Genomic DNA, 13,695 nt, shown 5'->3' with positions numbered 1-13,695 from the left:
CGGACTTAAACAAGCTTCACGACAATGGTATCTTAAATTTAATGATACTGTTGTTTCCTTTGGATTTAAAGAAAACATCATTGATCGATGTATATATCTGAAGATCAGTGGGAGCAAGTTCATCTTATTGGTTCTGTATGTTGATGATATTTTGCTTGCAACTAACGATCTTGGTCTTTTATCTCTCTAGTAACTTTGAAATGAAAGATATGAGTGAGGCAGCTTATGTGATAGGAATAGAAATATTCCGTGATAGATCACAAGGACTGTTAGGTTTGTCTCAGAAAGCATATATTAATAAAGTTCTAGAGAGATTCAGAATGGAAAACTGCTCATCGTCTCCAGTTCCAATTCAGAAAGGAGATAAGTTTAGTCTCTTACAATGCCCTAAAAGTGAATTGGAACGAAAAGAAATGGAAGCAATTCCGTATGCATCATTAGTTGGGAGCTTAATGTATGCTCAGACTTGTACGAGACTAGATATTAGCTTTGCAGTTGGGATGTTGGGTAGATACCAAAGTAATCCCGGTATGGATCATTGGAAAGCTGCAAAGAAAGTTTTGAGATATTTGCAAGGAACTAAATGTCACATGCTTACTTATAGAAGGTCTAGCAACCTTGAAGTTATTGGATACACAGATTCGGATTTTGCAGGATGCGTAGACATAAGAAAGTCTACATGTGGTTACCTGTATTTTTTAGCTGAAGGAGCTATATCATGGAAAAGTGCAAAGCAGACTGTAATAGCTGCGTCCACTATGGAAGCTGAATTTATGGCATGCTTTGAAGCCACGATTCAGGCTAAATGGCTACGGAACTTTATTTCAGGGCTTGGATTGGTCGACAATATTGAAAAGCCGCTGAAAATTTATTGTGATAATTCCGCAGCTGTCTTCTTTTCTAAAAACGACAAATATTCCAAAGGTGCTAAACATATGGAATTAAAGTACTTTGCCGTTAAAGAAGAGGTTTAGAAACATAGAGTGTCTATAGAGCATATTAGCACCGATCTTATGTTAGTTGATCCTTTGACGAAGGGACTACCGCCCAAGACATTTACTGGTCATGTATGTAAAATGGGCATTATGTCAGCTAATGAATGATAAAAATTATAGTTATGTATTAAATGTTGACACTCTGAGCTCATTGATGAATATATGTTTCTGTTATTGTCTTGTTTTCAATTTATGTATGCATGCAAGTATATGTGATGATATTGAAAACATTTGTGGTCCATAATGAAGACATTATTGTTGGACATAATGTGTACTTCCTATTAAAGTATCATGTTAGGAAGAAGAGTCAATATAGTAGTACTTGGAAGGGACTATGCCGACTTGATAGCATACAACCGCCATGACTCATGTTGATTTTATTTCTAATAATGAATTATGATGACGTCAATGTATGGAACCTTTAGCCTAGTAAATGCGCATTATAGTGAATGTTAATTAAATCATGAAGGGACACCTTATGACATGAGCCAAGTGGGAGAATGTAAAACTAGTTGTGTCTCATGTGTAACGTGTGTCAATTGGTTTAATTAATAATAAAAGAGGCTTTATGGTAATTGACGTTTCACATTAATGATAATTGACGTTTTAACGTTTTGCATTATGGTAACGTTTCGCATTAATGATAATTGACGTTTTAACGTTTTGCATTATGGTAACGTTTCACATTAATGGTAATTGACGTTTTGACGTTTCACATTAAGGGAAGTTAATTAGAAATAACTGTGATAGGCCAGTTATATAATAGTTTATATGGTCAGTTTACATATAAGGGTAAAACAAACGTCCTTCTGAGTCCGCCTATAAAAGTTCTATCCTATCCCTATCAAAGAAGGTACAAGAACGGTGAAAGAGTTAAGGCTTAGAGAAAGCATTCTACTGTTAAAGATCTTCCGCAATTATGGACAAAAATCTTCCGCAATTATGGACAAAGGTATGTTTGTGTGAAACTCGTGAATTCTAAAGATCCTATGTCATGTTCTTGACTGATTACGGTTGAACATGAATCATGAATTACTGATTAAATTGCTTACGTCCTTCCCATCTTCACTTGCTGCACCTTCAACCTATAACATTACCCCAATTCCCATATATATATATATATGTGGGGTTTAATACTTAATCGGCAACAAAATTAAATTAATGAGATTCTCGCATGAAAAGGAAGAAACGTAAAGAGAAGAACCTGATAAGCTGAGGTTGATACACCAAACACAAATTTAGGATAGAAGTCATATCTGGTTAAGGTACAAGCAGAAGAGAGCACCGATACCAACACTGATGCAGAGTGTAGACAAAATGGGAGTGGCAAGTATTGAACAACCCATATGTATGCACTGCCCTGGAGTAATCCATGTTTGATTAAACAGTGAACAAGTTAACAAGGAATTTGTTTTTTAAACTTTCTGATTCCACTTGAACAATAACTGTATAATACATGCTTTTATCAATTAAAAAGAAAAACTTAAGTGCAAAGTCAAGTACATGGGACCAACTTCAGTGGAGCACGTTTCTGTTTTCTTGTGCAGCATATAAAGTAACTGAAAAAATTTGGCCATCAAAGTTAAGCACTTCCCCAACAAGAAAATAAAGTAACTGAAAAATATTGAATTGATAAATGATAAAAAATAAGGTTATGAAAAAAAGAGAAATCGCACCTCCAATGCTAGTGTGATGTAAAGACAAATATATTCAACTTTCAAAGTATAAAAAATGTTTAACTTTCAAAGCAACATACGTGTCTTACATGCAAAAAGAAGGCTTCAAGTTGATTGTCAAGTATATGTTGAGATGCAGCACTTTCACCTCCGTATATGACTGTCCCTCCTTTTGACTTTTGTGGAGAAGTCGTTTCCAACTTCCTACGAGATTGATGGAAACAAATCTTATCTTTTATCGCCTAAATAGTTCAGCCACTGGAATCCCAATTCCATGAAAAGGAAGAACACAAACTCAAGTTGTTTTCAGCTTCTAAGTTCACACTAATAAACAGCTGCATTACTACGAAAGACAATTCAAGAAAAGTAAACAAATGTTTACATTCACATTCAGAACCGTTCAACAACTTTCCCGCTCTCTCTCACCACCAAAATCACAGCATTATCTCCAATAGAATATTAAATCAAATAAAAATACACACTTGAAAAATAGGAAAATGTAAACAATTTTGGTGAAATATAAGGAATATTTCATAAAAAAAGGGGAAAATGATCTTATCCCGGGTTGACCCAGCCGAGTCGGTCCGTTTTTATTAACTATGATCTTATCCCATAAAGATTTCCAGTCTAGCTATCTCTTTCACAAGTTTGTATCTTAGAGAAAGTGTTCGTCAAGTTGTGGGAGTGATTTTATTAGAACAGTTTGATCAAAAAGTTAAACATCGGAGTAGATTATTGATAATGAGAGCAAGAGGGCGAAGAATGTTCCTTGATTTGCATTTCTCACTCTTCCTTCATTGTATGATTAATTTTAAAAAAATTAAAAGAATATAAGTAATATTATCATGTGTCACTTTTTAGAGAAAAATAAATTAAGAATTTTAATCACTCTCAAGATAAAGTATTCTAATTTAATATTTAAAAACTTAACCAATCTCAAAAAGATTATATGACATGAGGTAACAGTGGACATAGTGAGTAATGCCCTTTTTCATAGCTCGACAAATAATTTGATAAGCGGCAAAAATTTCGTACTAGTGTTAATTTGCAAAAGTATCTCCACGCTGAAACACATCCGTAAAGATTGACGAGAGTAGAGCAGTCAAACACGTAGGGTTGACTGACGTGACCAGTCCCACCACATACATCGACGTGATCAGCAGCCACGTAGGATCCAACTCACGTGTCTGCATGAATCCCGCCATTTGGTCTGACTCATTTGAGTCCCGCCATATCAATTGGCGAGACTATGCAATAGTAATACTGAGGACATCATCATCATCATGCTACTTCTTTAAACTCCTTAATTTCATTCTCTTCTTCTTCTTACTTTTTCACACCATCGTTTTTTTGTTTGTATCTTTGTGTCCCTGTACAATAATATACACCTGTCTGTCTGTCTCTCTCTCTCTCTCTCTCTCTTTCTGTTGAGGGAATTCCTGGAATCCGCCAAAGTTTGGAAAAAAATTTCTTCTTTTGTGGCTCTGCACTGCTTGCAAGCAAAGTTTTCAAATTTCTTCTTCTGGGTCTTACCCTTTTTCATCTGGGGCATGGCTAATTGGAGAAAAAAACAAGGTGAGGGTCATTGGCGATCCTCGTCCAATAACAGAAAGCCACCTTTGGGTAAGTACCAATTTTTTTTATAATTTTGTTTGGTTTGGTTTGGTCTCTGGCGTGTTAAATTGTTTTTCAGAGTTGTTGCATGGATTACTCTTTTTCTTTTTTCTTTTTTTTTAATTTGTTTGAAGACAGACTTGAAAAAAGTGGGTGAGAGTTGGAATTGATAAATATATCATGATCGCCCTTCTTTTCAATGGGTATTGATTTATTACAATAGTCTCGCCAATTGATATGGCGGGACTCAAATGAGTCAGACCAAATGGCGGGATTCATGCAGACACGTGAATTGGATCCTATGTGGCTGCTGATCACGTCGATGTATGTGGCGGGACTGGTCACGTCAGTTAACCCTACGTGTTTGACTGCTCTACTCTCGTCAATCTTTACGGATGTGTTTCAGCGTGGAGATACTTTTACAAATTAACACTAGTACGGAATTTTTGCCTTGATAAGCCAATGATTCTTTTTCCGTGTTTTATAATACGGTTCGGATATTGATCGAATTCATCTAATTCTTTTTTATTTGTCATTTAGTTTAGTTTAAATTTTGATTTATAATATTTTCGTTTTTAAAGGAGACTTGACCTATTATATAGAGCAAAATATAACAGACTCAAGTTTTGAAAAAAGCCTTTTTAGAAAACACTTTTAATCACATTTTCTCTCCACATAAATCATGTAATGTTACTTTTTTTAACGTAAACATCCAATCTAGATAATCCAACAAAAAGTTCATGTTTTATATTTTTATAAAAAATAACATTTAAATACAAAATTAAGTTCATAAATCTATCCCAATTAGGGACGGATTATTTTATGTCCCTAATAGGGAAGGATTATTTTCCGTCTCTATTAGAGACAAATTTAGGGACGAATTTTATAAACCATATCATAATTTTATCCCAAGTTGGGACAAACAATATTCTGTCTCAATTAGGGACGGAATTAGGGACAGATTACGAAAATTGAACATACTCCGTCCCTAAGTTCATCCCAAATAGGGACAGAATATTTTTTCATCTCAAAATGTGTCCCTACTAGCAACAAAATTTATTTTGTTGCTAATTCCGTCCCAAATAGGGACATATTGTTTTTTTTGTCTCTAAATCCGTTCCAATTAGGGACAGAATATTTTCCGTATCTAAAATCCGTTCCTAATTCATATTTTTTTAGTAGTGTTTTATGTTAAGAATATGCATATAAATTGCCTGTAATTCGGGTAGAATCAGGGATCTTATATAAAGGGAAAATCTACTTCCCATATTATTGGAGAGTGTGAGGTTTTATCAACCAATTCAAACCGATTCAACTACGGTGACTAAACCCAAAAACGATATCTGAATTAACCGAAAACTAAAAAATCAAAAACTAAAAAAAAGCCCACATATTTAAATTGGATTGGATTACTTTTCGATTTGGTTGGTAAAAATAGATCCAATTCAAACCGATCCAATGTATTATGTATTTATTGTTTTTGAAAAATGATGACAATTAAAATCTTGGATATTATTAATAGCAAACTATTTTAGTTTTTATTGTCTACTAATCTATTTTAACTCTTCATGAGTTTTAAGACTTGTTTTAGTTTGAAGACTTGAATTTTTTAATGGTTTGTAATTTTGAATAAATTTATTTTGATATAGTCAGTAATTTGTATGGCTGCAATTTTAGGTTTTTTAAAAAATCGGAAACCAATCAAATCCAAATCGAATAAAATTGGATTAGATTGGATCGAATTTAAAAAAAAAAAATTAAACCCGAATGGATGATTAAATGATCAAACCAAAGGGATTAGACAATTTTTGCTTCAAAATCAATTCAATCCAGACAGCAAATACCCATATTGGAGAGTAGTTCTCTTTTCTACACACCCATGGATCTTCGTATAACTCAATTTTTATTTTTTATTAGTGAGTAGGCCCCATCCATAATTGTGTATATGATAATGAGATTAATAAATAGAAAAATATTTCTGCAGTTACTGGCTTACTGCAGATAAGTTATCAGTATTTACTCCCAAAATGATGTCGTTTTGGGTTTGAAATATTAAAAAATTATAATTATAAAGACAATAATAACCCTGAAATAAATTAAAATTACAAAAATATCATGATTTTCGCCCAAAAACAATGTCGTATTGAACTTACTGCAGATAATTTATCTGCAGTAACTGCAGAAAAAACGAACCTATTAATAAATTCCTATGAAAAAATTCATGATCGAGTTTCTTTTGTTAAACATTCTAGTGGGCTTTCTTTAGGCCCATGCGATTCTTGAACTATGATGCTTAATTACTGTGCGTGTTTTGGATGAGTAAAAAGAGGCACATTCAGATAAATTAATAACTTGTATGATTTTTTTTTAAAAAAAAAACTTTTTTCAGGAAGTTATAATAAAATAATTTTTTTTTTAATAATTTAATGAGAAAATTTATATTTACAAACTACACTATCTACTAGGAGTAGTATATTTCAGTACACAATGTACTACCACTAGTACATAGTGTAATTTGTAAGAGTTTATAATTTTTTTTTTTATAATTAAATATATCTCTCTCCTAATTTAATTTATGTAAACATTAAATGATTTAATTTATTAAAAAAAAAAGATTTTTGAGGTTTTCTGCAAAGTTAAATTCTAAATTTTAGAAATCAAACTTTCTTTATACCAAACAAAAATGTAAAATAGTACGAAAACTAACTGATGAATCTTCTATGAAGGATCAAATAATGATGATATGCCTTTAACTGTGTAAATAACCATTATAATCCTATCAGATTCCTGGGGGCTTTTTTTTAAGGGTTTTATTAATCTCCTTCCACATAAGATAGTTATCTTATGTGGTAGAGAGAAAATGAGTGGGTCCCATTATTGTAAGAAAAAAGAAAAAGAAAAAAAAGTAGGGTGCGAAAATCGAAGTGAGAGAAAATGAGATAAGTTACCTCATGTGAAAGGAGAGTAATATTTCCCTTTTTTTAAATATGATTCTGACATGAATGGGGGACTAAATAACCATTATTTTATGCAATAAATTTAGGGAAAAATGTGTATCATTTTAAAGGACACAAAGTTGTATTATTTTAAGTGAGAGAAAGAGATAAATCATGGGAGAAAAAGTGAGGAATTTTTTTTTTAAAAAATGTGGATCACACCTCTTTGTAAGAGTAAAATGATGTAAGGTATATCATTTAAAATGACACACCTTTTTTCCATAAATTTAATACCGCATTATGTCATGTGAAAGTGTTGAATTATTTTTTTAAGATGAATCTTTTCCCTTATAATCTTTTACAATTAAATTTTAATTGTTGATTTTCCTCAATAAATTATTACTGCTAGATTAACGAAAATTACTGTAAAAATTTGGTTGTAAGAGGTTATAAGTGTAAAGAGGTTATAAATATAATCTCCCTCTTTTTTTAAACAAAAAATAAGTTGTCAAAGTAAAATATTTTAAAAAAAATATTTAGATAAAATGTGATTTTTGAAAGAATTTGTGGATATATGGATTGCAAGAATATGAGGATATATTTTGCTTTCAAGAGACCCATTATTTTGATGACAAGGAATCGATTTCTAATCTTTAGATGTGAACTAGAGGAAGAGAACTCTCAACCATACCCATAGAAAAGGAAAAACTTGTTTAGAGTGACGTGTAGTAACTGAGCCTTTTAGGTAACATGAGATCAATACCAGGAATCGAGAGCCTGCAAAGTTAGTCTTTAATGATGTTGTAGGGGCTGCATTGCCTCGTGTAGTTTCTTTTGTTTAGTGCCTTTTCTTCTATGGGCATTAACCCTACTATTCAACGAGAAAAATAAAATAAAAAACATGAGCTAGGAAGAGAGAGAGGACACGCAGATCATTCTCCTTCGAAACATAGTGAGAGACCTACAGAAGACCATATCATTAATTAGCTGGAGGATGCATTAGCTTGAAATTATTACTTTCATGATTTCAGACTGGACTTTTGGCTGCAAACATTGTTTTACAACTTTTAACATTTCTGTATACCATTGTCCCATACACGTTTCCTATAGTTGATGTATTTGAGGAGTGTACTTATAGTATATGCTGTACTGGATTTTCCTTTGTTTTAACTTCACGTATGCTTGGTTTATGTTGATTTCTTAGGAAAGCCACAATTGGATTATAATTTACATTATAGCCCCACTTCATTTTTACCTTGTTGAAAATAGTTCTATTTGGGAGAAACAGGTTTTTCAAATTATGGATAATATGACACTGTACATTGTGATGTGAACATGTACATGACTACATGGTGATTGTATGGTAGTATTTGATTGTCTGTGTTAAACGTATTTGGGATTTAACAGAGATTAAGACATCCATTAGCTGTTAAGAATCTTCTTTCAGTTTGCGGTCCCAGAAATGTTTTTGTAGTATTTCTCAAGATTCGAGCTTTTATCCTGTTTTTCTTTTTTTTTTGAGTTTATTTATGGAAAAACATTTTCTTTACCGGCATAAGTGGGATCCAAAAACAAATTTAAAGTGGGACCCACTTATGTCATGAGTCACTAGTAGAAATTTTTTTCTCTTTTAAAAGGAAAAATGATTGCCCTTTGTTTATTTATCTTGAGTTCACACTCCTCATAATTGTTGGCTAGGAATAGGGGTGTAAATAGCATAGGTTTGTATAAAATATCTTAAGCCTCACTTGGTCTATTGATCTTGTGTAGGCATAAATTATAAGTCTGGTTTGACTTATATTTAATAAATAAAAATTTTGACATAGGCTTTTTAACCTGTTTAAGCCTATTAAATATTTAATAATTAAAAAATAATTAAGATAATATTATTTTATTATTAAAAATTATTAAAATATTGATTTTATTTATTTTATTTAAAATAATAATATAATATAAGCCGATCTGTAAGCTTATAGGTCCAAAATATGAAAAAAAACCTATGACGTACTTTTTAAATAGGTTTTTTTAAAAGCCTATGTCTGCTCTATTTGACTATATATAATTGGATAAATCTAATCTGATATAGATTAAGTCGTAAGCTTCTCTAAGTCGTCTAGTCTATTTATTATCGTAGGACATTGTTACCCGACTGGGGTAGCTTGCAAAACATTTTTATATAGATTTTGATAAGTTTGTAAAAAAGATATAAAAAAAAAATAACAGAAAATAGTAAGCGCCTTATACGGCGATATTATTATAATTTAACGGGCATGTTATATTTATAAATTTTTTTATTTACAAACTCTTACAAATTACACTATCTTCTCTCGGGAGAACACTAGTTACACTATCTTCTCTTGGGAGAAGATAATGTAATTTAAAAAAATTTGCACAAAAAATTTGTAAACAGATCATTTCTCTAATTTAACATCTAAATAGAGAGGTTGTAAGACAAAGCCCGTTGGGTATTGGGTAAAGTGGTGTTGCCACATACCGTTATATATATAAAAACCTTGAGGCCCAAGAGTGGCTAATGCACATAGATTAACTGGGACGTGGCTGGAGAAAACGCCCCTGACAAAGGGCGTTATACAATCATCAGGCTTTTATCATTCCCAGATGCTTCAGGCCCATCAGCATCAGATTGGAACTAGAGTATGACTTGTTTTATGAGTACTTCAGCGCAGTGCAGTTTTTCCACACCACAGGGATGGGGCAACTTCAAAACCATGTTGCTGATATTTACAGCACATAAAACTTGAAGCAAAAGGCATGAGAAAAAGGAATCAGAATCCCTTTTCCTTCATGTGGTCCCTCAGCTTTTCAGTTGTGTCTGTCTTGACCTTTGCACCAACATTCTCTTTTATCCTTTTGAGTCTATGAAGGATAGATAATATGTTCGTGGGGCACTCCCATTTCTCACTGCCTCACGTGACTTCTTCTGCCAACCCATTGTACTCTCTTATTCTTCTTTCCCTTGGTTTGATCTAAATTAGTGACCACTCATTATGGTTAACGCTTTGAGTGTTCAACTCAAATTAGTCATTATGGTTAACCATTATTAAATTCCTTGGTCAATTGTTAATCTTTCATGTAATATGCTTTAATCGCTGTAGAAATTTTCAGCATATGGACAAACAAGTTATGGGTCTAATATTTCTCATGTTGTTGTAGGAGATAAAATATATCTCTTACACAAATATAAAAGTACGTGGATTCTCATGGGAGAAAAAAAAAAAAAATAGATCATATATAATACAACATGAAAAACAATAAACTCAAATCAGACTTATTTGAATTTAGCCTCTTTCAAATTGTTCGCGTTTCTCAAATCAGACCTATTTATAGTTATGGAAATTTTGCTTTGGCCTGTGTCATTGCTTGTTCTGCTTTTTCAATAAGTTATGCTCATTATTGAAAAGAAGCTGATGCACATGGGGTTCAAATTTACTTCATGACAAGTGTATTTTTTTAATATCAACACTGTTGCACCTCATATTTATGCAAAAGAAAAAGGTGTCCGTACAAATCAATCAATCATGATATCAATTCACAGTATAGAACCAATTATTGTAACGGATACTCGCGAAATTAGATGAACTTGCACAATTTTTTCTTCATCTTGTTTTTGCTGTGAAAATTACACAATTCACGTTTGCCTCGCTTATATCGAAGGCAAATATAACTCTAATAATAAAAATGCTTATTTAAAATTAAAGCCGTTAGACTCAGTATTATTAATTAATTTGTTTTTCTGAAAATAAAAAATACAAAACAGGAAGCATTTTTCGTACACGAGCATTGGTAACTACTCTTGTTGAGTCATGTCTGCAGGAAAAAATAATAATGAAGTAGGATTCGGTAAGGTAAGATGTAAGAACTAGGAAAGACGGGACAACGTAGTATCCCATCTACTTTTTCTATGATCTTTATTTTCATTTTAAAGTCAAAAGTTTCTAATAATGAAGGAGCCAGTTTTCTTCCATCGTTTCAACTCCAAAAAATGTGAAATGGAAACCTGTGAACTTTACCTTACTCAAAAACAGTAGTCGTTGATCTTCTGCTTTCTCACGATTGATGCACCAACCAATGGCATGCAAAATGGCAAGTGTGGTGTGGTACATCATGTGACTCGTTATCGTATTGTCATTTTGAGTACCAGAAATCACGAACTTGCGTTTAGTTCCAATAACCATCATTAACGCACACAGAAGTTCACTAGCACTTTATTGGAAAAACTGCAGTCATTTTTTAATGTTATTAGAAAAAATTTACCCCGTGAATATCACTCGTCTTAGGTTGCTTTGAGGAGAACCTCCTGCTTCCCTTCATTGACCAATATTGTTACGAAAATGGGACTATAGTATGAACAGTGTTCTATAATGGCCAGAAAAAAAAAACGTTACATTATTGTTAGTTTTTATATTGGATTAATAGCTATAGATATTTGGCTAAGTGTACTTGAAGTATTTAAAATATTTTAGACTTGAAGGACTAAAAACCAAATCAGATATGACAGGCTACAGGAGTGGTAGGTCATAGTTTTTAGTTCGCTTTAGTGAATTACATTAACATTATAGTTGAAAATGGTTGATCCCAAAACTATATAAGTTTGTTTTGTAAAATCTTCAAGCGGTGGTAGAGGTAGTGACTATCCACAAGGTAATATATATTATTGATTCCAATTCAAGGGCATGTGACAGTGTAGATGAACAATCTAAATGAAAGCAACTCAAAACTCAGCTCAGGACAACTAGTAACAAGTATGCAATTAATCTCTTTCACGTTTGGGAGGGATGTATAAAAGATGAAAATCAAAGGTTAACGGTTGAGATATATAAAATCGTTAATGTAACCTCACGTAACAGCTTAAGCTTTTATATATCTAACATTAAGTCGTTCGGTGAGGTTACATTAATGATTTTATATATCTGAACATTAACTTATCAATTTCTTTTGTTGCTTCCTCTGATTTCAAATTGCAGGGGCTAGCTGTAATCAGAGAGTTCTGCATGGAATGGCATTGGATTTTCAAAAATTAAGTGTACTGATTGTAGACTTTAACCTGATGGTCATGGCATGAGATATGTTAGGTGAAATCCTTTTCCACCTATAACCATATATCTTGTATATAATTCTTCTTTTCTTCTTCAGCTGAAAGTTAATAGCATAATCCCTTTCTCTGTTGTCAGTTTCTAAATATGCTAGTGGCATTAATATTATTTTGTATTCAGACAAAGAAATAAGAAAGAGAGAAATCGTCATTCATCTCCTCTTGCTTTTCAAAAGCACCCAAAATTATTGGAAATGATGAACTGAATAAAGCAACCATGTTGCTCTTTGCAAGTTGATAACTTAAAAACAACCCTTAAAAAGATTGAAAGCTGCCAACGATCTGTTTAGTGTTCAGAACAACAGAAGCACAAGCACTCAAATACCAGACTGCAAGTGATAACATAAAAGATAAAAAGCTATAAAGGACAGCATCTGGGGGACTATGAAGTAAATACAACATACATTAGATAAAAGCTTGTTATTCACAGTGAGGAGATTAGGAGGTAAGAACTAAAAAGGCTTCAAAAAAAGACAAAGAAAGAATCACTCAAAAGTGTATATTCATGTACAGAATTGACAAATTGGTATATCCTTGATTATATCAAAAAGAAAAAAAAAAATTGTGGTACAACTGGATTCAGGGGTTGAAAATGAGGTTCCCACATTTGCACTTCCAACTCATGGGCTTGTAGTTGGAATCGTCATTTCGCCTTGCATAAGCAATTGCAGAGAACTTTGAAGAGTTTATCTTTCCGTTATGCACTTGGGGGTTTGTAGGTACCTGAATAGCTTCACAGTGTCCACATGACCTACACCTTCTTTCACATTTTGGTGGCCTTGAGCCTATTTGTGCCCTCAGTATTGTCTTATCCTCACGTATTGTCTGCACACATCATCATGATTCAACATAAAATTAGTGTTTTATTTTCTTACTTAAGTTAGTCAACAGAGGCAGGAATAACATATTTTACACGGAAGCTAAAATTTACCTGGTCAAAACCACTTTGTTTGTGAGTCTTTCTACCTGTTAGAACATAGAGAAGATATCAATGTTAGTTCGTGCTGATTTCTAACCTTCTATCTAGTTAGCAGCTTTAAAAATTGCTCATTTACCTTCAGTAACTAAACCCTGCTGGATCCAGTTTGAAATTATCAGAAAGAAAAGAGAAATGCAAATGAAGTATAGTCTTTGACAACAAATGACATCAAGCCCCATTTTAAGGAGAACTCTTGTGTAGGGTAAGTATGAAACTTTTGTAAGCGTGAGAAGGTGATAGAATGAGAGAGAACTCAAGCAAAAGAATATGAAATTTGGTTCCAATTATAGGGAGATATAAAAAGAGAGAGAGGGAGAGAGAAAGGAGGAGGAAGAAGAGACTAAATATAAGACAAAGAGGATTTAGTAACTGAGGAATTGGC

The 13,695-nt window shown here is 32.7% G+C and overlaps 1 protein-coding gene across 1 annotated transcript; it reads right to left on the bottom strand.

The window, feature by feature from the left end:
* Positions 1–12,873: 12,873 nt before the first annotated feature.
* Positions 12,874–13,492, bottom strand: LOC133287996 (EPIDERMAL PATTERNING FACTOR-like protein 2). Its single transcript, XM_061485691.1, has 3 exons — positions 13,390–13,492; positions 13,266–13,300; positions 12,874–13,159 (listed from the first exon to the last, which is right to left on the bottom strand). Exons 1-3 carry the CDS (start codon positions 13,490–13,492, stop codon positions 12,914–12,916), a joined length of 384 nt encoding a protein of 127 aa, XP_061341675.1. The 3' UTR covers positions 12,874–12,913.
* Between the last annotated feature and the right edge of the window lie 203 nt (positions 13,493–13,695).

This window comes from Gastrolobium bilobum, unplaced genomic scaffold, assembly GCF_033153095.1.
Source record: "Gastrolobium bilobum isolate Gb01-03AN ecotype WA unplaced genomic scaffold, APGP_CSIRO_Gbil_v1 utg55347, whole genome shotgun sequence".
NCBI classification, from domain to species: Eukaryota; Viridiplantae; Streptophyta; class Magnoliopsida; order Fabales; family Fabaceae; genus Gastrolobium; species Gastrolobium bilobum.
Note: the sequence above shows the minus strand (reverse complement) of the source record. Positions and strands in the feature narration are given on the sequence as shown.

Coding starts and splice junctions, on each gene's coding strand:
- LOC133287996 (XM_061485691.1), bottom strand. CDS start 13,492: ATGGGGCTTGATGTCATTTGTTGTCAAAGACTATACTTCATTTGCATT. Junction 13,301..13,389: donor GCAGGGTTTAGTTACTGAAG/GTAAATGAGCAA, acceptor ATGTTCTAACAG/GTAGAAAGACTCACAAACAA. Junction 13,160..13,265: donor AACAAAGTGGTTTTGACCAG/GTAAATTTTAGC, acceptor TGATGTGTGCAG/ACAATACGTGAGGATAAGAC.